General features: G+C 39.4%; 1 protein-coding gene across 3 annotated transcripts in view; it reads left to right on the plus strand.

Annotated features, from left to right (window-relative positions):
• Window positions 1–3,285: 3,285 nt before the first annotated feature.
• Window positions 3,286–24,573, plus strand: part of stk11ip (serine/threonine kinase 11 interacting protein) — a 39,064-nt gene continuing 17,776 nt past the window's right edge. For all 3 annotated transcript variants that reach the window (XM_063466949.1, XM_063466950.1, XM_063466951.1), the window contains exons 1-21: window positions 3,286–3,512; window positions 3,798–3,865; window positions 7,695–7,897; window positions 7,988–8,062; window positions 8,174–8,269; window positions 8,355–8,462; window positions 8,549–8,620; window positions 8,723–8,852; window positions 9,167–9,270; window positions 11,159–11,248; window positions 11,552–11,593; window positions 11,833–12,003; window positions 12,092–12,173; window positions 12,413–12,919; window positions 13,074–13,291; window positions 13,395–13,505; window positions 14,590–14,830; window positions 17,543–17,700; window positions 17,798–18,050; window positions 21,498–21,607; window positions 22,591–22,688. In XM_063466949.1, the coding sequence (XP_063323019.1) occupies window positions 3,799–3,865; window positions 7,695–7,897; window positions 7,988–8,062; window positions 8,174–8,269; window positions 8,355–8,462; window positions 8,549–8,620; window positions 8,723–8,852; window positions 9,167–9,270; window positions 11,159–11,248; window positions 11,552–11,593; window positions 11,833–12,003; window positions 12,092–12,173; window positions 12,413–12,919; window positions 13,074–13,291; window positions 13,395–13,505; window positions 14,590–14,830; window positions 17,543–17,700; window positions 17,798–18,050; window positions 21,498–21,607; window positions 22,591–22,688 (2,936 nt within the window). In that variant the 5' untranslated portion in view covers window positions 3,286–3,512; window position 3,798. The remainder of the gene's footprint in view (window positions 3,513–3,797; window positions 3,866–7,694; window positions 7,898–7,987; window positions 8,063–8,173; window positions 8,270–8,354; window positions 8,463–8,548; window positions 8,621–8,722; window positions 8,853–9,166; window positions 9,271–11,158; window positions 11,249–11,551; window positions 11,594–11,832; window positions 12,004–12,091; window positions 12,174–12,412; window positions 12,920–13,073; window positions 13,292–13,394; window positions 13,506–14,589; window positions 14,831–17,542; window positions 17,701–17,797; window positions 18,051–21,497; window positions 21,608–22,590; window positions 22,689–24,573) is intronic.

Genomic DNA, 24,573 nt, shown 5'->3' on the forward strand with positions numbered 1-24,573 from the left:
CTAAACTCTCGCATGACTAGATTTAGTCAAATCATGAATAAACTGCTTAAAGATAATCTGAACAGAGTTGCAGACAAAAATAGTACATGAATTACTGAAAGAGTAAGCCAGTAAATATAGCTGAACAGTTCAAACTGTTAGCAGAATTTTTGTTTGAGAAAACAGTAATCTGGAAGTAGTTCAGATCACATTAAAAATGAATTAAAATGAACACATTTGAACATGAGAGGTGTTGCTGATGACAAGGCTCTTGAGTCTATCGGTGAGGTCATTGCCGATATATTAGATGAAAAATGTATATGCTTTAATAGCACTTAAAGCACATAAATACCTAATTAAAAGTAAAAATTCCTCATTTGAATAAGCCAATAGAGTTCCATTTATCTTGAAAAGAATCTCTCATTGTTGATGAATTATTCAAACTCCTATCTAGCCAGTGGAGGGATGAATCACTATCTTACCAATTAATATGATGTATTTTGTTAATTTTACACTGCTAGGCCTCACTGCAAGCCTGTTACTTCACAGTCATCTCTAATTTCAAAATGCATTGTCAGTTAAACAAATAAGAATAAAACCGAGTTTACTAAGGTTATTGGACTCTCCTGGCATCTTATCAGTGAAAACAAGTCCATTTTTTACACTTTGACAATGAATGAGTGCACTGTTTAATGTCTTAAATAAGGTTTCCCTTTACTTGGATTACTGATTGGATAAGTAAAAGCAATGAGCAGGGAGTTAGGAAAATAATATATCATCCTATTAGTGGGGTTAGTGGGAGTTACCAAGGTCACACGCAGCTGGATTATGACTTCATATTGTAATAAACTTTCAAAACTAGTAGACATGCATGCATGGGTAACCTCTTCCTCCCAGATGAAGGTGATCCACTTCATACATTATGTAAAGGTTCAAAGGTTTGCTGATGCTGACCTCTAGTAGCACTATGACTAAACTGCATGTGGAATGTATTGTACTTCATTTCTGCTGTATGAAATTTAGAAGGGTTACCACCTGGAGGTTTGAAAACATGTTTGATAACATCAGTGTCACTGAATCACGGCCATGAGGCTTTCATTTATTCTCTGCGGTACAGGGTTTTTTTTTTTTATTTGGCCAAAGTAAAATTATTAGCATTTGTGCAAATCTCACTTTGGATTCTATTTTTTTTAGGTGAAAAGAAAAATGAATAAATAAATAAAACTTTGGGACTAAGGGGTTAACTGAATATGCACTCAGGTCTCTTAAGCGGGTGAAACGTGCAGCATCTTACTGAATGGAAATGTTTACCAAATTACAGAGCATAAATCCTTACATGGAAATGTTCGCTTCACAAGTCCCAAATGGAAAAATGCTTGTGTGTGTGTGTGTGTGTGTGTGTGTGTGTGTGTGTGTGTGTGTGTGTGTGTGTGTGTGTGTGTGAGAGAGAGAGAGACTATGTTTGTTTGCTGCCTAGCAACAAGTGATGCATGTGCAAATTAGGAAAGTTCCTGCTTTATTTGCTCATGCAAATCATTGTAAAGTATCTGTTATGAAGCCAAAAGTGTTACCCAATAAAACAAAAGGGCTGCTGAAAACTGCTTTCCTGGTTTAGATCAGTTAAGTGTACAGAGGTTAAAGCTTGTCACCTGGTTACATGCTGATGTAATCACTGTACATGGACGTGATTGTCTTGTAAACCTTCACAGTATTCTTGATTATATTCAGATTTATATTCTTCTTTCTATTATAGTTGACCTACCTGCTAAAATCAAGCTCATGTTGGTTCACCACAAATTCAGTTCAACTTAATCTGGTCTGTTTTGATATGAGGAGATGTTGTGCATTTTTTGCAGTGCAAGCTCAAATGTTGCCTCTTGGACACCCATCGAACTCTGTTTTTTATTGGTTGCCATGGCTGGAATCTGATTGGACCAACACCTGCCAGCAGCTGTAAAACCGCAGCTACCACAGGATCTGTGTCTTATTATATGGGCTTTTAAAGGGAAGAAGCCAGAAAAAGTCTTTTGTGCATGACCTTTGAAGGGTCCATGTAAGATTTGCAACACTTCTGCCTGACTTCATCGAATTAACTTTATGTATATTTTTTAAAAATTTTTTATTTGCTTTTGGTTTTCAAGCACAAAGTTAAAACACATATAGTATATACAGCTACTTACGCACAGATGCTCATTTTCTATGGTTTTGACATCTGAAAGTTGTATATATCCTCGCTGTTTGCAGTTTTGTATTTATTTGTATTTAATACAGACCATCATATGGAATCTAGCCTCTTTGCTGCAAGTGCTCCACCCAGTGGCCACAGACGTTTAAATTTCAACTATACATCATGTCCAGAAATGTTTTAGCACATGACAGAATTTTTTATTGATGAAAAAGTAGAAAATCTCTTTTAAAAAAAAGTTCTTATGCATTTCTACATGTCTGTTTCTATTTTTGTGCCTTTTAAGTAGAACGTAAAGAACTGCTTATTCATTTTATAGGCTTGCTCTGTCTTAATCGTTCTTTCAATATTTTTTGGCCATAGTTTACATCTTATATATGTATAAAAATATGTATTTTTGAATTATTGTAAGATCATAAAAGAGCTATTATACTTTTGTATTTTCTTAAATCAGTTTTATTTTTGTTTTCTTGTTTTTAAAATTCAGATTCAGTCAGTTTCCTGATCAGGTTTGCTCATTTTAGTTTAGTTTTTATTGTTTAAAAATGTTATTTTTTTATTAATTTCAGTTAATACTATATAGAGGACATATGCTGAAGTCAAGATTCAGGAAAATCTGCACAGATATTAAAATAAAAAAGCACCACTTTTTGAAGCCAGTACTCTAAGTCTTGCAGACATCAGTATCAGGTCATCAAAGCCTCATCAGGCAAGCTGTAATAACAAACTTTACCAAACTGACAAAGAGGAAAACTAATGATATTTCCTTTCTCTAAATAGATTTTTAAAGTTTTAGTTAATTTTCACATTTTACAAAAATCATCTCAGTTAATTTTTATTATTTTTTAAAGGCCACTTTTTTATTTTTATTTCAGTTAACAACAATTTTTGCACATCTAGTTTTAGTTTATGTTTGTTTAATTTTAGTATAATAACCTTGAACTGAATGTTTGACTGTATGCCTGTATGCGGCGACATTTATATTTATCTTTAATGTGTGCCTTTATTCAAACTGTGAGGATTTTTACTATTATTATGAATAATAATAATATTAAGAAGAAGAAGAAGAAGAAGAAGCAGAAAGAAGAAGAACGATTTAAAAAAAGAAGAAACTTTATTATTAATGGGCGCGTAAGAGTCATACTTTTTGGTATAACGAGGCTACCGTACACGCTTTCAGTTCCGTCATGTGACGGAGGTAAAAAATGTCAACATCACTCTGCGCTGTATTGCCACAATAACAAATGAGCACCATAACGTGGCGTTTCTTTGTGCGCCAAAATTAATATGCTCTACTATAAGTAACACCTTGATGTTAGCAATCCGGCTGTCGGCTGTCATTGCACAGGTATGTCGTTTTGCTTACTTATCGGGATACTTTAGCCGAGCTAACTGCTAGCAATAGCAGAGTTTTGAATGCCTATGTCAGTTAGCGTGTCTCTAAAGCTTTGAACGCTAACTACAATAACACGGAAAAACCGAGGCTGTGGTATAGTTGTCTGTAGTCGTCTTTTGTTTTTATCAAATCCGCTGAAACAACAGCACGAAACGTACTGAACGCGTGCAAGACAAGCTTTTCTGTTTTTAATTTCCGTGAGTTGTGTCCTCAGGACTCTTTCTTGAATTCTTACAGGATGGCTGCACCTCAGACGGGCCACTCTCCTCTCGTACATAGCTTGGCCACGCTTCTCCGAAATAACGGTATGTGCCAGTGTGACACTGTTCCCTTTACGTACAAGACCCGTCCAAAAACAGCAGCATGACACAGGATCATGAGGCGGTTTACTCACGTTGACAGGTTCAGGGCCATCCAGGTTCGCTCTGTGAGGAAACATAATAATCTAACAGCCTTCAACCCCCCCCAAAAAAATCTGATTGCGCTTTAAGCTATTTCAACAGACGATGTATGGGATAATAACTGAGCCAGCCTAATCCCCTATTCATTAATAATGTAGGGGGTTTTACAGTCTGTTTACAGATAATGTTTTCCTTTTAATTTGTCTGAGGAGTTATTTGAAAGGGGGTGTTATATTATTGAGAGAAATCAACCATCCATCTATTGTCTTCCACTTATCTGATGCTGGGTCACATTCACAGCAGCCATACTTTCGAGTCCCTCCTGGGGGATCCAGAGGCGTTCCCAGTTCCTCTGGGTCTACCCTGGGGTGTCCTCCCAGTTGGGCATGCCTGAAAAACCTCTAAAGGGAGACATCTAAAAAAAACAAACAAACAGAAAAAACAGCCTTTTAACCAGATGCCTGGAGCAACTCAGCTGGCAAGAGCAGCAGCTCTGCTCTGAGAGTCCTCTAGATCAGGGATGTCAAACTCCTTTTACATCACAGTCCACATATAGATCGTTTTAACCTCAAGTGGGACAGACCTGTGAAGCTCCCCTTTTTCTTAATTTAAAGTTGAACTACAGATTTAACCATGCACGATAAAGGGTTTCTTTTAAATGAAAGAAATCTGTCAATAAGCACTGTGTGCTTAAATTGTAAGAAATAAATGTGTAAAGTTTCAGAACAAGATTTAGTTGCTCATCGCTGAGACTGTCCTGTAATTATAAAACAAAGTTTTCGTTAATTCATAGAAAATAGGAAATCATTTTCTGTGCTTTTCATTTTCTGTGATTTTCAGTAAAAATTGCATCAAGCTAATTTTTACTGTGGGCCCACTGTAAAAAGAAGTTCCTGGAGCAGATAGTGCTAAATTTAAATAATCTTTTCTGTCATTTAAATGTTTATCTATTAGTTAATTTCTGAATGTCCATGTGGGAGGTTTTTATCAGTAGAACAAAAACTTTTATGCCCTCCTTCACTTTTTTCTCAACTGTCCAGTGGAGCCTCTGCTGTGCCGATTCTGTGCCCCGGGCCTAAGTCATTACCTCACCTCTAAGGCACAGTCCAGGTAAAGGGTGTATTCACTGCCTTACTCTTTTGGTTGTTACCCAGAAGTCATGACCACAGGTGAAGGTTGTGGATGTAGATGGATCAGTAAATCGAAACTGTCTTCACCACAACGGCCTGGTTTAACAGCCGGGTTTCTGCTGACGCCGCGCTAAACCGTCCGTCGAGCTTCCCAACACTCGTGAATGAGATCCCATGATATTTGAACTCACTCGCCTTGAGGCTGCCTCTCTTTCCCAACCCAAAGAGAGCATTGCACTGTTTTCCCAGCAGTGAACCGCTTCCTCAGACTCAGAGTCGCTGGCTCCCATCTCAGCGGTTTCATGCTCGGCTGCAAACCGCTCCAGTGCATGCTGATGGTCATGCACTGATGAAGCCAACAGAACCACATCATCACCAAACAGCAGGGATGCTATTCTGAGGTTCCTCCTGTCCACAGAACTCTCCAATATGAACTAAATACATGAATGAGAGTGGTGTTAATAGTTCACTGATAATGATTCATTTTCAGAAATGCAAATTATTTAGCTGACATCAGACCACTAACAACAGTTTAATAGTTTGTTTATGATTTTTTGTGTCTCTAACACACTCTCAGCCATTTGCCAAGTTTGTGATCACTAAAGCCTTTTTTCCACTGGCACCTACTCTGCACAATTTCTGCATTTTTCAGTTACAAGTACCATCTCAATGTGGGTGGGGTCGTTACAGCAAGGCTGCCCGAACATCCGAAGACCTCAGTAGTATGCGCCACAAACACAACACAGCAAGTGAAGGTTTTGGTGGGAGGTGTGTGTAAACACTTCCCTTGTTACCAGGTTTAAAAAATGGCAGGTTTGATTCTTGGGAAGGAGTCGCACTGGTGTCTCTTTCAGTGTAGTCACTGCCTGGCCGATTAGCGGCATGCCGTCCGTTGATGTCACATTTTTGGCTCAGATTGGCTCGCTTAGAACCGGGGCCAAAGTGATACTAAAAAGTATGTGGTACCAGCTACTACCACCTAATGGAAAACCTTAAAAACTGAGTCGCGCTGAGTAGAAGTTGGTGAAAAAGAGGCATAGCTACCTAAATTACTGAGCTCCACTGACATCCAACAACAATAATATTCAGGTGTAGTGCTGGGCGATATGGAAAAAATATTTATCACGATATGAATTCTTTTATATCACGATAACGATATATATCACGATATACCACCTGACCTGTGGTCATCTGGAAAGTATGCAGTCTGTAAACAGCGAGTGGAGAGGGTGCAGTCTTTGTTTTGAGTTACCGTAAAGCATGTTGCAAATCCGGGTGCACGTAAAGCAGCACCATGTCGCAAAACCACAAGACGGAGTTTCTTTGCAAAAAATATCATTTTTTTATACTTTATTTTCTCTTGCATAAAGTTAAGAGTATGTATAGTGAGAAGACCACACTAATATATTTGCCACAGGCTATTTAACCCTTTAAGACCTACCATAGAACCAAGTCCGCCAGAGCTTATCTTTACATTTTACATGCTGTAGTGCCATTTGTGGGAGCATTTCAAGTTGCTATACATCAATACAACCGTTATAGCCCAAATTTTAATAATGTGTATGCATTAAGTCCATAGTAACTACATAAATTGCAAAAAAGTGCAATAAACTACAAAAAAATTGAAAATCGTTTTTGTTTTGTTTTTTAGATATATTTCTAGTTAGAGAAATTTAAGAGGCTTATCCCTCAAAACTGTAAATACAAAAAAGTTGCACAAAATAGTTTCCAACCACGAGAAATTTATTTTGAGTGTCTTCATAGTTTTATTTTTGATTTACACTAATTTTTATATACACTACAGGAAAAATGAAAATAAATAAATGCAAATTTGCAAGAACACAGCATGTGCATCAAAATAAACTATTTCCAACAGTGTAATTTGACTTCTAAGCATCCCAGAAACGATACAGAAAAGCATAAAGTCAAACATGACTTTTAACTTCAACATAGGCTTTGAAGCTAAAAAACTACATTTTCCGCGAAAATGACGTCACTTCCGGTTTCGGGCAGGTAATGGAGGACATGCGATAGTTGTGCTGACTTATATTCCAAGTAGGAAGTGTTATGAACAGCTGATCGGATCGGCAAAGCCTGTTTCTGGAATATTATGTTTTTGTTGCTGCAAGTGCTTTTTATGCAATTTTTGCAAAGCTATATGTGGAAGGAAACCGTGACCTAGGGCAAGCTAATGGAATAAGATGTAAGTACAACTCCTACGGTTTCATATGCAAAAAATAAAAATAAAATTATTGTGCTACCTTACGTGGTTCCAGTTCTACAGGGATTTAAAAATAGTTAGGGAAAACGGAGTGTGCCTGCTCCGACCGGTTGTAAACGATTAATGATATATTTTATGTAATAATTTATAAAATTAGGGTTAGAAACGATAGAAACGATAGAAGACAAATGGCACGATAGACACTTTTCTATCGTCCACACGATATATATCGTCATATCGCCCAGCACTATTCAGGTGGATGCGTCCAAATCTGTAGCACTGCATTGGAGCTACTCATTCATTCTGTAGCTGACTAACTTGTCACTTGTGAGTCAAATCTGGCTGATTACTTTAAGCATGAATGCTCGCTTTCACCCTTCAGGTGACGTGGTGCTGGACGGCAGCAGCACGCTGACCCTGCCTGCCTCCACCTTGCAGCAGCTCACAAGGCTGTTTGAGCAGTACTTGCTATCCCGGAGCCAGCAACACGGGTTCCTCGCACTGCCCTCCCACCCAGCTGACACCGCTTCCCTGCTGCAGCTGCAGTTCCTGTTTGACATCCTGCAGAAGACCGTTTCCCTCAAGGTTGGTTTTAACCCAGAACTTGGTTCTTTCACATTGAGTCCCAAAAAGTTGGCCCTGCCAACTCATTTCTGACTCGCTGTGTGTTTGCAGCTCATCAACCCGCTGGGTGTGAGGCTCGAGTCTGTGTTAAAAATTTTCCCTTTCAAGTCTCTGAAGTGTTTGGAGGTAATGTGTGAATACTTCCTACTTTCACTTCTTGTTGTTTAAGGTGCTTTTTTTTTGAAGTACACAGGTCTTTTACATTATAACTCGCCTCTGCTTGTTCTTCCTCACCAGCTGAAGAGAATCCCCCCTCACTGTCTCGAGGGACTCAGAGGAATTTACTCCCAGCTGGAGGTTTTTACCTGCTCAAAGAGCCTCAGTTCCTTGGAGGTACTCCCAGCTGGTAGCATGAGCAGGTTTCTGGGAATGTGAGAGGACCAAAAAGCTCAGTGATTTATATGATGTGCATTTTTAGGAGCTGCTCTCTCTGTGTGGAGGTGATCTGAGCTCAGCGCTACCGTGGCTTGAACTTCACACCCTGAACTTCAGCTACAACTCCATAGTTTGCCTTGACCAGTCACTGGTGAGACAAGCAAATACACAAATGTGTCATTACTGATTCATAAGCATAAGGTTTCTATCCAACTTCAACTTCTTCAAATCTTACAGAGTTTACTGAATGTCCTGAAGTCTTTGGATCTAAGCCATAACAAGATTCAGGAGTGTGCTGAATTCCTAAAGGTTGAATTGCTATCAGCATTTGGTTACATGGAATCTAAGCTTTATTTATTTATTCTGCAATTTACAATAATATTGTTTTACTTCATTTTCGCTTTCGCCCAGGCTCTGACTGAGCTGGAACACTTGAACCTGGGTTACAACTGCCTGCAGAGGGCGCCAACACTCGGTCTGAGTGCTAGGGCCAAGCTGGTCACACTCATCCTCAGGAACAACGAACTGGAAACCATCAACGGTAGGAACGACTGTTATCAGTCGCAGGCTTCCCGTACTCTTCTTAAAGCCCAATTTACCTTCTCAGCAAAGAGACCAAATAGTGATGAAGCTGGTAGATGAGGAAGCAGCGTGAAGATATACAAACTTTATCGCCTCTGTTTTGTAAGATGGTTTTCTTCATCACACAGAGACACTTTTAATAAGGGAAAAGAACATGAGAATTTAATTACATAACTTAATGTTTGGTCATTTTTTTTCCTTTAAAACCAGTGCTCTTGAACTTGTGCATGAGTTTGAATTCACTTGCATCATTGGCATCTCTCATTAAAACAGGCGTGGAACAGTTGTCTTCTCTCCAGCATTTAGACCTGGCCTACAACATCCTGCTGGAGCATTCCCAGCTGGCTCCTCTCTCCCTGCTGCACTGCCTCAACACAGTAAAGATGCACACATGCACACATTTATCCTCAGATGGTCAAATTTACATGATACTTTGTTACTGCTCCCAGTGAGGTCAAGCGATTAGGGCTCATTGTTTTTAAATCTGCTTGTTAGCAGGTTTCTTCAACCATTTCTGGATGGATTTGCATGAAAACGTTACAAAAGTGGGGCTGGGCTAAACTGTTGGAATTGATCAGGATCCAGTATTTGTTTTTTTTATTTTTTTTGAAAGAGTCTGTAACATTGCGATACAGAGGAGGCATTTTACCTCACATCTCTAGAAAATACTAATGAGGTTGACTTTGAGGTCCCCCAGCTGCCTGAGCTTATAGCGGCATAACTAAACAATGGTTTAAAGGTGCAATAGCCATTTTCTGAGTTTATGTTATAGAAAAATAAAGTTGTACTCATCAATATACACAGATTAGTGTGTAATTACGTCTTCCAACAAACTGATGTGTTCTTATAAACTTAGACTTAGCCCATTAAAAATGCGCAGGCGCCGGCACTGGTTTGTGCCACAAACATCTTGAATACGATGGACGTCACTGTTCTGCCTAATCATATTTTATCTACATGGTTAGAGACTGGCCACATACATCCCAAAGAAGGAGAGAACTCGTAGCCATTCCCATGCTGTTCAGGCAAACTTGAATTTTTATATGCACCTTCAGACTCTAGATATGAAGGTTCATACTTTGTGTTTTATCATCTAAGAAGGGGTCCCCTCCACCGACAAACTGAAAACAGGAAGGAAGGAGGCAACACCACCAGTATCTTAATAGAATATCATTCTCTTCTTCCTCACCTCAAGCCCCTGCACAACTGAAGTCAGGGCCCTAACACACGAAAACCTGCTTATTTATTCCAGATATTGTCACAGTTACTTAATGGCAACAGATTAGATGCAAAATCCCCCCATTTCCGTACAGCTGACGAAAGCTGGATGAACAATGACAGCTGGTTATAAGCTAATGTTATGCCAGCTAATGTTAGGCTTTATGCCTGTCATTGTATGGCAGTTTATTCACTAAGCATCAGAGTCCAGCAGTGTTGCATCCTAATCAACAAAAGTTTCACTAACATCAGCTAACAAAGGCTAACCGAAGCTAACAGCAGCAAAAACACTGACAGAAACGTTCAGGATATCTTGAACAACTCACCTCAGTATCACTCTAATCAGATAGAAGTAAACTTCATTGACTCATCGACTTGTATCAGACTCTTTTCACAAAGATTTACAGCCTCTTCCAGAGTAAATAGACACATACACATATTGACAGCTGAGGTAAAGTGTGGACTGACAGTCTTTACGATTTGATAACCCTGTGTTGGTGTTGATCCTACATCATCATCATAACAATAGTGGTCCAGGATTAACATCGCAGCTGACCAGTGGCATGTGAGCACTTAGCTAACATTAGCCAGGAAGTTAGCTAATGCTAATAAAAGAGTTGAAATGCTTACCATTTGATCCAGAAGAAAGTTTTAAAACAAAGGCAATTTTTCCCCACATTGCAAAGCTATGACAACAAAACAATGTGATTACTTGGTTGCAATGTTGATCCTGGACCAGCATTATTAAGATGATGTACAAACAACACCAACACGGGGATATCAGATACACAGTTTGTGCCATAGCGGCCACCATAGATAGAATTATGCACTTGAATTGGGAGGGGTAAGAAAACGGAATTCAGTTAACTTCAATCAGCAGTCTACTGACATCTAGTGGTGAGGTTTTACACAAAAAACTTTAAAGTCATGTAATATAGCCTTAATCACAAGCTTTATCACAAGATTTTCTGCCTCCTGGTCTCAAATTGGGAGTTTTTCTTCCATAGGAGAGTAGCTAACAATGCAAACTGTACTGTCTTTTTTCAGTTGAATCTGGAGGGAAACCCACTGTACTTCCAGAAGACCCACCGCACCTCCACGGTCAGACACCTCTCGCCAAAAGCTGCCAACACCAGAGTAAGTGATAAGAATTGTAACTGAATGTATTATGCATATATATACTTTAAACGTTTACCTTACATTTCCAAAGAAGGATGGAAATGTGATGTGAAAGTATTGTTTTTAAGTTCTAGTAGCTTCTGGGTCATCTGTTCTCCAAGAAAAGTCTCAATTTGTCACAAAGTGCAGCTTTGCTATTCACACAAAGGTTTGAGCTGCAGTGTGTTTCTGTGTGAGTGACTGCACTGCAGAAGCTTCCCAGAATTGCCTTTCTTGTTTTCACCCAAAATTTCAGGCATTCCCTCTTTTCTTTCTTTATAGCTCAAACTCGATGGCACCCTACTGTCCTCATCTGAAATATCAGTGAGTCTCACTCTTAACATCACTTCATCATCTCACAGTTTAAAAGCTTGATACTAAAGCAGACTCTCTTCAGAGTGACTCAGAAATTCATGCGGTGTAAATTGTTGCTACTTGCTACATTTATTTACTTTGTAGCAAGGTATAATCTGCATTTATTTGCACTGTATTTGAAAAAGCAAATGTGGAATTAATACTTAAAATCATTTGTGGTAGTAAAGTTGGAGTATTCTTCTCTGCAGGTTCTGCCAAAACCAGGGCAGCTGATGGTCCAGGTGCAGACTTTGCCTTCAGGTTACACCATGCCTGCAGAACACAGTTACCAGGAAGCATCTAGTGGGGTGGGGGAGCTAAGTGACAGCCTGTCCGTCGGTGAAGCGGTTGTCTCAAACCTTCGCAGAAGGAAAAATAGGGTAGAAGTGATGCTCTTTTGGGTGTTTATATGCTTTTGTTAGTGCTTTTCTCTGATGTTTACTGAAAAATTGTCAATTTTTGTTTCAGAGTAAGGTGAAAGTGCGGAGGGCCAGTATATCCGAACCCAGTGATACTGATTATGAGTCCAGACCCTTGTCCTCCACACAGGGTTTGTTGTCAAAACATGTTTTGACATGTTACATAAAGGCAAAAATTGTGATTTACCTTGTACTGTAATAATGGAGTATGCTCTTGTTAAATATTGCTAAAGTATCAAATAACAACCTTAGCATATGCTCAACTAAGAAAAGTCATGCAAAGTCCAAGACTAAAAGTATAGAGGTGGATACGAGCATGAATGTTTTTTTGTTTTGTTTTTTTTTTTTGCTGTTTTTTTTCCTCTTCTAGGCATCGTCCTTCAGCACCAGCAGGAGATTGAACGCATGTCCAGCTTCAGGGAACAACTTGGAGAAGACTGGCTAAGATATGAACACCATCTAGATGGAGCTTCACCCTTAACGCTCACCACCACTGTTAACCAGCAAACCTCCTGCTCTCAAACCCTCTCCAACGGCCTCACCACCACCACCATCACTGCTACCACTACATCTATCCCACAGCAGCAGCCATCGCCGCCGTCTTCCCACAAGGTCCCGGAAGTCCTCCCACCACCTATTCTTTCCTCCGAACCCAGAAATGAGGCCTCTGACGTGGATGCAGACCTGGAAATGGAGTCCACCTTGCAAGGTGGTCAGACCCCTCAGCTGACAGAGTCCACCTTGGATAACAGCATGGTAGATGGACTGGTGATGAGCCAGGGAGTAGTGAGTTCACCTCAGCCAAGTCCAGAGAGCCACAGGTCTGCTAGAGCAGCGAGTGGGGAGACCAATCATGAAGAAGAAGAGGACTTAGGAGGTAGGGAGGTTGAAAATTGAGAAACATCTTAAACAGTATCTACCTCAATATGTGCTCGACTTAACATAATGCAGTTATTCTGAAGGATAATCAGCACAAAACTCCTCCAGTTATGATCTGCTTTCTCTGACTACTACTTTTATTTTTTTCGTAGTGGACCTTTGTCACCCTCTGCTTGTTGGTGTCTTATCTGACAAAGAGGAGGGGCTTGGTGAAGGTCAGGGACAGAGGAAGGGAAGAAGGGAGGTGTTCTTGTGCATCAAAAAGGGCTTAGTGCTTGAGATGGACATGCAGTGTGGCCAGGAGAGATGTCGTCTGGAGCTGGATAGCCTGGCTAAGGTGGAAACAACTGAGGCTGCGTGGACCCGAGGGGTATGAAAGGAGATTCTTCATCTTCATCTCTAACATCTTTACCTCTATAAAGGAAAATATAATGTTTTTATCAGCTTGATAAATGACTTTGACTATCTTTCAGGATTTAGAAAATCAGTTTCCAGCTGTAGAACTTTACTTTGACTACATCAGCAAGGACAAACGGAGGAGACGCTACGTCCTGTTAGATGATGACCCTCAGCAAGCACTGCAGGTTAGCTGAAGAACTCTCACACATTTAAATTCATGCACACAAACTTCTGTTGCCAGGAGTGGTTGTTTGTGCTGTCAGATGGAGCACACAATTTTCCCACACATCAATGCGGATGACGTGCAAGGTGCGTACAATGAAGCAATGTACGTAAATAAGAACACCCACCCACTGACTTCTTGGACACGCTGCAGTTGTCTGGGCATGTTCACAGGCTGTCCTCTGCTCAGTCCATGTTACCTTTGTGTACCTGACGACAATCAGCAGCAGTACAATCTAAAACCTGTGTCAGATGAAATGTTAAAAGCAGAAAGCTGTTCAATTAATATGTAATGTATGTTTAAATACACACATAACTGAGTTAAGTGTAAAACCAAACGAGCACCTTGAGGTTCTACTTAAGGAAAGAACTAAGAATGGCTGCTAGATTCAGAAGTTTGTCAAATGTAGTAGTTTATAGAAACCCATTCTAATATTTTCTTGAGTTCTCCTATCCTGTTAAGACATTTTATATAAATACTTCAGTTTTTAGTTTGCAGTCTACTGCCTGTCAGAAAGAAAAGAAAAGAGAATGCTTGTATATATCATATGCTGCAGGCAGAAATGTATTATTACCCCCTTTCTCTCCTCCAGAATTATTTCTTATTATTTATTTTGCTGATCAGGCTCTGACTGACATATTGTCTAATAATAAGGTGCAGCCTGTTGTGGAGCACCACACAAGCTTAAGAGGTAGCCCTCCACGACAGTCCCAGTTTCTCTTGTGGCCTTGTGGGAAAATTGCCCACCCATTTTTTTTTTTTTTTTTTTGCCACGTTTGATATGGGAATCCACTATTGTAACGGTATATCTGTGACATAAAATAACACAAAGCATTATAGGTACCCTTTAATTTTCTATATAATTTTTTTGTGTAGTTACAGGAAAAAGTTCATATTGTCTGGAATGTGTGGAGAATGCTTGTATATCTCTGAACTGCTGTAAAAAATGTATTATTACCACCTTGGACTCCTGCAGAACTGTTTAGTGAGCAGAAATGTCTTGGTTTTCCTGCTTGTTAACAAACAGTTTTTTTTTTGCTGACCAGACTCTGACTGACATACTGTCTAATGTGGTGGAGGAAAACCAACGCCGGGTTTCTGAGCTCTGTCACAGCTGCATTTGCCTGCAGTGCCTTCGCTGCAGGTCAGAATTCACTCTTCAGGGAGGGGACGATGAAGAGGAAACCGGTGAACGAACAACGAGGAGGAGAGGAGCTGTGATGCTATCAGAAGGTGTGCAGGAACAGGACGGGGAGGAGCTGATAGAGGCACAGTGGGCCAGCAAAGGTGAGAGTGAGTTCCCGCAGCGTTCATTGTCAACAGTTGATAAACAGACACAGGAAGAGGCACTCAGTAAAGTGAGTGTTATATATATATATAACACTCAAGGCAGATAAAATCAATATTATTCTTTCTTTAAGTATTTTTGCATGTTTTGTCTTTAAATTGGCATCCACAAAGTTAAAATGAGGAAGAGGAAAAAATATATAAACAGCAAGAAGAGTTTAAGAAAAACCTTTTGATCTGTTTGCACTAGCCAGATGTTTGGAGCTGTTTTGAAATGGGGAAAAATGCACTTAAGGCACAAATCTTTTGTTAAAAAATACAACAACAAAAAAAATAGAAAACTGCCAAAGCAAAGTGATATCTGGCTTTAGTTTATAGCTGAATCTGTCATCGTCACATGTGAGAGGAGCCCACACACATACACGCAGACATGCACACTACAACACTGATTCTGATTCATCCATGAAACTGAGTCATCCCTGATGAATCATGGTCACTCTCACGAACTAAACTATCCTTAAATAGCCAAGTACTAGATGTTTCTAGATGAGGAGATTTTATTTATAAAGCACCTTTTGTATACAAAGAGAGATTAAATGTCTTGCACAGAGAAATAAATCGTTCCAAAAAAAGCACAGACAGGTCTATAAAGAGGTAAAACAATCTTGTGCTCATTTCCAGCTCCATATTTTTTTCTTGGACTCTCCTAGAGTAGCTTTGCATGATTAACAAAATAACCCTTAGTTCTCTTTGAGCCCTAAGCTTTATTTTTTAGCCAGTGCTTTTCAAACTGTGGGTCAAGCAATAGTGGTGGGATACATAGCTACAGCACGTCATCGGTGGAAGACCAGGGTCAAAATACACAATAAATTGAATGATAAAAATTAAAAATAAACGGTGAAGAGTTTGCTGCTGCTGTCGTGCTGACCTCAGGTTATTAAAGTTCAGCTGGGCTGGTTCTTTATTATTAATGAAAATGGGTGGTGAGTAAATTATAGGTTTGCTTATTTTCACAGGCAAACAGGCACAAAGCACTGTTAACAAAAAGAGGCCATTTTGGTCATAATAGCCAATAAAAAGATATAATAAAGGTGCACTAAAATGAGCAGTTTAAACATAAATAAATGATAATAATTCAGTAATCCGGTGGTGGGTGTGAAGCTTTATTTTTTGGACTCTGATCTAGGGAATGGCCAAAATGTTTCAGAATCACTGCTTTAAGCCAACTTTCATATAAATTTCTATACCCTGCAAACAGAAGGTCTGTGAGTCAGGAGGAAACTAAGCCAAAAATGTCCAAAAATGTTTATCAAGATAAAAATGGTGAATAATGCAGTAAAATAATGAATAATGCTATGATAGTAAGAGACAGATTTTTTTAATGATTAATATATGAGGGTCTGCAGGTTTTGAGCTACCATAAAAACCAAAGCAGAAATGACACAAGGCCACACATTGCAAGTACCAAATTCATTTGATTTCAGAGTACTTGCCAACTATCAGTTTCCCACTGGTAGAGCTACATAATTTCACAAGACAAAATGTTAGTTTTAGACAGCCTCTCTCGAAGCGTCAAACACGTTATCTTGTGGATTCCATAGCCAAGAGTTCCCACTTCTGTAATCAGCAGGAGGCAGATAATAGTCATCATTCCAGCAGCCTCCTACCCACAATCCAACCAAACCTGACATTAAGACCTGCACGGGCATGTACAGGCTGTGTTCGACAAATGCTTGGAGAGTTTTTTGGAACCATACACCTTTTGTTAGTGTGCTTAGTCTGTGGTTCTGCTGACATTTTGGGCAACAAAAGATTTTTTCACGTTGCACGTGTCTGAACGTAGACAGTTGTTTGAATGTGGGTTACAGAATACACTCCTTGCAGATAAAATATAATCTCCTTTGACCTGAAACATATCCATGCATGTTTTCTGTCACTCCTCTGTTGTTTTCAGATTTTTTTTAAACATCCTGTTATTCTTGAGTACAAAACCTAAGTTCATACAGGTTTATTATACAACCCTTGTCTTTTTGTATCTTGACATGAAAAATATGTAACAACATATCTTGATTAAAAAACAATACATCTTGATTTCTATACAGTTGTTACAGTAACTTTTAAACTGGACCTATTTCTATCTCTTGGATATTACAAGAGAAGTTCTGCATGAGTCACAGGTTAGAAAAGTCATATCTTTTACCGAGTCTTGGTGTAGCTACTCCATTCATCTACTGAATGAAAACAGGCCTTTTAGTTCCTTTCTCTTCAAGGACACCCTCCCATTAAGCCTACTCTTTTTCTTAAATTTGCTGCCCCTCGCAAACAGAAGGCTTGAACAGCAGGTTGCCGGGGCTTCTTTAGCCTGTTTTGGAGAGCCTCACCAATAAGCTTATAAAGAGTTACAGCCTGTTGTGGAGGGCCTCACCAGTAATCTTTAAAAGAAGTGCAGCCTATTGTGGAGGGGTACACCAAGAAATGTAAGAATAGGTGCGGCCTGTTATGGGGGCCCACACCATTAATCTTATAAAGATGTGCAGCCATCTGCTACAGTCCCAGTTTCTCATGATCCAGATATACTGACCTCATTATTTGAATATTTTTTTAGCAACGTTTAATATGAGATTGCATCATTGTAATAGTGTTTTTATGACATAAAATAAGGAAAAACTTTACAGGTCCCCTTTACTATATACTTTTTGTGTGTATTTACAGGAAAAAGTCAGATTTGTCCAGAATGTGGTAGTGACCATGTTGTCCAAGTGGCTGTTCAAACGTCTCCCTACAGCAGTACACCCATCCAGCGTTCATTCAGGGCCGACAGTGACGATGACCATCGGGACATAACTGTGAGCATGCAAAGTGCTAATAAGGTATTTCCCATATGTTAAATTATTCACTGTCTTTTGCTCTGTCTCCTGCGGTAATTGACTTTCAGAATTGTTAATTTTTTTCTTTGTTCTACATCAGGATGATTACACAGATGCTAGTAACAGCAGCAGTCCCATCCCAGAAGCTGTTACCGCAGCAGAAGAGTCCATGTTTGTCACTGCCCAAGGAAGCTCTTTCTTCATTGGAGATAGTCCAAGTCAGACCAGTCGCCTTTCCTGCAACTCAGTGTGCCAAAGTAGAGAGGACCTAGCAGGCAGCTACCACTACACCACTACTGGTGCTACACCACCTCAAGTGCAAGCACAGCCTGCAGAAAGGTCCACCTCTAATGGTGAGTCTGCCCTTTGAAGACAATGCAAATAATGAGGGTCCAGGTTCATACATTAAATCCGTGTCTATGTCGTTTGAGCTGTTCAGCCAGTAGATTTCAACCCAGGATCCTCTTACTGTGACAGAAAGACAATACTAACCTGAAATTTAACTACATACACAAAATGGAAATACATTAAGGTCTTAAAATAGGAATTTTAACAAAACATTTAGAACATATAAATTCAATACAACAATAATATACATTCAGACTACTAATGAAAGTTACATGTAAGTAGTAGGTTTTCACTTGAGTGAGTTTTCTCTTGAGTAGGGTTCAGCAGATTGCAACAATAATTTTTTTTAAACCATATGGATTTAAATTTAGGAACCAGTTCATGTGTTTTTCTCTTCAGATCAAACTGTCTTAGCCTCCCTTCCTCCTCCTCACTTTCAAACATCATATAAACACAAAAATAACTAAAGCATGAAATTAAATGTTCAGGCCTTTGTTTTCTCTTTGTTTTTTGTTTTCTTTGGCTCATGGCACAATATTTGGATACATGTTACACTGTGACATTTGTATATGTTCACATGTTATTGTTTATTACAGTACCCTAACTACTGGTTTCGGTGTGTACTGTACTTCACAATGGCTATTTGAACTGTGTGGTCTGTAATGGGATGATTAAAGGGAATCATTTATTACACCCACATACAGGTAAAAAAAAAAAAAAAAAAAGACAGATTGAGTGATAGAATCACTTGTAGGACCACACATGTGGCACACTAATTAAAGTGGCCTTGTGGATTTTGCTGTGTGGGGAAGGTAAGAGGAGCTGAGAATTAGATATAATCAGATACAACAACGAGACGTTCCCTATAGCCTGACATTCACAGTCATTAGACCTCCAAAGTGAAGCTGATTGGATAAATTATCTGTCAACAGGGTATCCTGGAAGATTAAATAAGCAAGACAGTCTCTGTCTTTATAGACAGTCTCTGTTTGTGGATGAACAACTTCACTAACTTTGTACTTTGTTAATACTTTAATGTTTGCTATCACCTGGCCATGGACTAGGACCAGGTGGTGGTTTATTGAGAGTCACACCCAAATGTGGAAAGGCTGAGGGCGGCCACAGGCTAAAAGGCTTCTCCGTTTCCTCTTACAATCTTTCCTCTTATAATATTTGTAAATGTGAATGCCGAAGTTCTTATTAATACTTTGGATTTAAGTGGTTTAGCACCCATTAGACATTTTAATCATTTTGAATTGAGCATGCTGTTGTTTCTTTTGTCTAGCTGTTAGCTTGTTACCTTTATTGTGATAAAGGGCGATCGTGGCTCTAGAGTTGGAAGTTCGTCTTGCAATCGGAAGGTTGCCGGTTCGAGCCCCGGCTCCGACAGTCTCGGTCGTTGTGTCCTTGGGCAAGACACTTCACCTGTTACCTACTGGTGGTGGTCAGAGGGCCTGGTGGCGCCAGTGTCCGGCAGCCTCGCCTCTGTCAGTGCGCCCCAGCTGTGGCTACAATGTAGCTTGCCATCACCAGTGTGTGAATGTGTGTGTGTGAATGGGTGGATGACTGGATGTAGTGTAAAGCGCTTTGGGGTCCATAGGGAAAGCGCTATACAAATACAGGCCGTTTACCATTTACTTTTTGGAGCAACTCTGCAGTGACAAAAGGCAGGAAGACAGAATAACTGTTGTACCCTCGACTGAACTGTTTCCTTATTCTCTTTTTTCTTTTCGTTTTTCTTTTGTTGTGGCAGCGGGCACAATGCACAGCAGATGTTACACTGTGGCTTTTGTATACACTGCTACGAAAAAGTATTTGTCCCCTTCCTTAATTAGCAATTTTTCGGATATTTGTCATGTTTCCGATCATTAAACAAGTTTTAATTCTTGACAAAGATTACCCAAGTAAATAAAAAACCTTATACTTAGAATTTGTTTGATCTGAAACATGTAAGCGTCACATGCAAAAAACTAAGAAATCAAAAAGGGGGCAAATGCTTGTAGAGCATTTTATAGTCACTATTCCAACACTCTGTTGTCGTAAAAGAGAAATGAAGAGCTTAGTAATAAAAGCATCACTTCACCTCAAATGTCATCTTTTCTTATCAGTTAACTGCAGGCACAGTGCACATCTTTGGATGGATAAGCGAGCGCTTGTCATAAAGAGTAGTGGTTGAACTCTTTCGAGTCATGCTTTAAACCTTCGGCTGTTAGCCTGTAGTATAGTTTTAAAAACAATACAGCTAACCATGCACCTTTTAACCGCACCCAAGTGAAAATCCTGACATGCACACCCGACATACACATACATACATTTTTACATCTAAAATAACTTTGTTGGCAGCACTGTTTATTGAAGGACAAGCCAAACAGCAGTAAAATATAAGTGGAGTTTTATTGCTTCAAACTCAAATTCTGCACTTCGCGTGGTCATTGTAAAACACATCAGCTGTGGCATGTGGTTTAAACTGTTTACGTCGGCTTTACTGCCTTTCCTAAAGACAGATTTAAGTCTTAATTGAAAGTGAGTGCAGACTGAGAAATATTTATGAATATTGTGTGGCACAGAAATCCTCTGAGCTGCTCTGTATCTCTGTGACAGCATCTGATCCCCCCCCTCGCACACACACACACACACACACATCTGGCTGCCATTTTTAGATGAACCACATGTTAAATGTGCAACAAGACAGATTAGAGTCATTGCTGGAAGTGATGGGAGAGGAATGAAAGCCTCAGAGAGGGAAGGCCGAGTCGTAATGATAGCTTTCTGTATCTTTTTTCCCCTTTTTTCCTCTGTTTTTTTCCAATTGTGAGATTGCAGTTGCAGAGCCATGTAATCTGTCCTTCTGAAATGGCAGTTTCGTTCTGGAGACAACTCATCCCAAAACACTGACGCACATTGAATATGGGGTTTGTTTGGGGGTTTTTTTTAGCGACACAGTGCATCCATTGTTCCAGAGCACCTCTTCAACCGGTCTCTAAAGACTTGTCAACCTGTGCGTATGCTTGTGTGTGCATGCACCTCTCCCCATTTAAAAGCAGTTATCTGAAAGTTCAAAGGCTGTTTTAATCAGATCTCTGTTTGCACTCTTCTCAAATCAAAGGCCTCAGCTTTGGTCTCTGCAGATCCGTGCCCTGTCGTTTTTGATCAGCTACAACCATCCATCACAGTTCTAATAACTTCTGTTGCTGTTCTTTGGTGGATTTATTGCTCTTAAATGCCTTTCTGCATGAGGGCTGTTGGCCAGCGCTGCAGTCTGCTACAGTAAACTCCGAATATGGTTTCATAAAAACCAAGAAATACTGTATGCAAGGCTTCCCAGTGTTTCCAGGAAGCTACGCTGTAACGATATTAATGTAGAATCATCTGAAAGCATAAATACAGAGCTGATTTTAGCTACTTTGTAACTTATTATGACTTAGTTTTTTTTTCTCATATATATTTTTTAGATGATTTGGATCTTCTGTCTGAGGATTACGAGGTGGTGGACCATCGGCTCAAGCTTTTCCTGGATGTAGAAGTCTTTGAGGAAGAAGAAGAACTTCATTCTTTCCTTAAGGTTTGTGAGCCTCACACAGAGGGGACATTTAAAAAAAAAATAATAATAATTTTTTTTCTTTTTTTTTAAAAGCTTAAAAAACCAAAGAAAATAATGTATTATTGTAGGGTTTCATAATTCACAGTAAGGAGAAGATTGAGAAAATATGTTTTCAGGGTCTTTAAATCTTTACTGGCATTAGTGTAAAGGCAGGAAACACTATTATTTCCAGACTCTGTGTTAAAGCACAAGTTTGCCGGCGATGGCAGCCTGTGACTGATCGCTCAATTTTGGCAGTGCAGCATTTTTATATGTCGGTGTTATTGTTTCTTTTGTGACTGTGGTTTTAAAGGAAAAAAAATGTAAAAAACTTTAGATTATCTCCCCAGTGGGGTGAAAAAAATTCCAGCTTAATAGCTGGTGACAACTTTAAGACCTATTACCCTTCATCTGCGGTTTCATCTCAGTCAGCCAAGACGAACTCTGACAGTAAATCTCCCAGGATCCCATTGAAGCCTCACTCTTCTTCTTCTTTTTCTTCTTCCTCTTCTTTGGCTCCTTTGTGTAGCTTGTGCACTGCTGTCGTCATTAAATGTTGTTTGAGACTTCTTCGAATCACCAGGGTGTTGCTTGTCTCTATGAGACACTTGTACAAAGAGCAAAGAGCCAAACAGGACCAAGCAGCTGGAAACAGGAAGTCACACACCATTCATCTTGGTTATGTTTATTTACCCAGTGACAGGGGCTGCTCCATTTTTCACTTGTTCTCTTACTTCTTGCGTTATATTGGAGGAAATGATGCAAGAAAACTTGCAGAGCTTGGTGTCATCTGATAATGTGGTTGTTTAATAGTTTATTGTTGACTTTATGGTGCTCATTACAATGTTGTAAAAGAGTTTATCAGCACAGGAGAGCCTCTCTGTTCTTCTGCTAAGACGGTCAGTGTTTTCCAGCTTTTTGTCATTTACCCCCTTCTGTTTGCTTGTTTTTCTCTGGACTTTCAGATGTCAGCTGTCAAATTTGGAGAACCTGGGGAGGTTCCCTCGCTGCTGGTTGTCTCAGATCAACGTATTTATTTCCTGGAAATGACATCAGATTTGCAGTAAGTAGAGCAATTTTGTTCACACAAAGCTGCTTAAGCCAGTCTTTCCCAAGTAAATCTCTGTGTTTCCCAGCATAATGGAGTTTTGTAGCATCCTTTACCCACATGTGTTTCACTTCAGCCAGTATTAATTAGTTTGGTAGCGGTGAAGAGGGGACGAACTGTAGTGACAGAATTGGGGACAAGAGTTTCTAAAGCTCCAAATAAATCACAAAGTTTTTGTTCAAACAAAAAACAACACTACAGAAATCTACAGAGAAGGCAAACATGAATGACCGTCAGTGCCGTCTTGGAACCCATCAACTACTCTGCTTCTGATGCAGAAAGCTTCTTAAAAAGCTAACAAAACATTAAATCATCATCAGATGATTGGCAATCATTTCAAGATTGTATTTCAGTAACTGTAATCTTACCTTTCCTTCTGCAACCGAAGCTTGCTCCAGTATGATTGGTCAGTAGAGTCAGATCATAAGAGGGGATTTTAGTCCTATTTGCTACAGAGTCCTCTCAGTCTTATGCAGATATCTAAACTGTAAATGCAGCACTGTCAAAAGGTTTCTGCTCCTTTCCTCTTTTTTTTTCTTTCTTTTTTTGTATTTTGCATATTTGTCACACTTATATGTTTCAGATCATCAAACTAATTTTAATATAATACAAATATAACTTGAGTAAATACAAAATGCAGTTTTTAAATGATGATTTCATTTAAGGAAAAAAAGCTATTTAGACCTGGGGGGGAATCAAGTGTTTGCAATAACTGGCACGTCACCGTGGAGGAATTTTGGCCCTCTCTTCTTTGCAGAATTGTTTCAATTCAGCCACATTGGACATTTTTCCAGCATGAACGGGCTGTTTAAGGTCAATGCCAAAGCATCTTAAGTTCAGGATTTGAATCCAGACTTTGATTAGGCCACCCTAAAATCCTCATTTTGTTTTTTGTTTTTTTTGTTGTTTTTTTTTGTTTTGTTTTTTTTTTGAGTCATTTAGAGGTGCTTCGGGGCATGAACTGATAGTCATCCTCTTTCAGGATTTTCCTTACTTGAGCAAAGCAGCCCCAGACCCTCATACTACCACCACCATGTTTGACTGGACTGTTGCTATGATGTCCATTTTACGAAATGCTGTTAGTTTTATGTCAGATGTAACGGGACTCAGACCTTTCAAAAAGTTCAGCTTTTGTCTCATGAGTCCACAGGATATTTTCCAAAAGTCTTGGGAATCATCAAGATATTTTTGGTAAATGTGAGACGTCGTCTTTGTGATCTTTTTGGTCAGCAGTGGTTTTCTCCTTGAACTCTCCCATGGATGCCATTTTTGCCCAGTATTTGTCTTATTGTTGAATCATGAACTCTGACCTTAACAAGTGAGGCCTGCAGTTCTTTAGATGTTGCTCTGGTTCTTTGGTGACCTCCTGGATGAGTCGTTGATGTGCTGTTGGGGTAATTTTGGTAGGTTGGTGACTCCTGGTACGGTTCACGCCTGTTCCAAGTTTTCTCCATTTGTGTATAATGGTTCTCACTCACTGGAGTCTCAAAGCCTTGTAAATGGCTTTGTAAAAACTGAAAGATGTCAGTAACTTTGTTTCTCAGCTCTTTCTTTAGATTGTGGCATCACATGTTGGTTCTGAAATCATTTCACCTACTTCACTTAACAGACAGGCTCTATTTAAGTGATTTATTGATTCAACAGGTCTGTCAGTAATCGGACCTGAGATTGGGGAGTGAAACTGAACTCAGCTTTCTAAAAATGTGGTGAATCGCAGTTTATTCATGATTTTACAATACAAGGCAATTACTTTTAACACAGAGCCAGGTAGGTTTGGATAACTCTTTTCCTTTAATGAATGAAACTGTCAGTTACGAACTGCATTTTGTACTTACTTGGA

The sequence above is a fragment of the Pelmatolapia mariae genome, linkage group LG23 (genome assembly GCF_036321145.2).
Source record: "Pelmatolapia mariae isolate MD_Pm_ZW linkage group LG23, Pm_UMD_F_2, whole genome shotgun sequence".
NCBI lineage: Eukaryota > Metazoa > Chordata > Actinopteri > Cichliformes > Cichlidae > Pelmatolapia > Pelmatolapia mariae.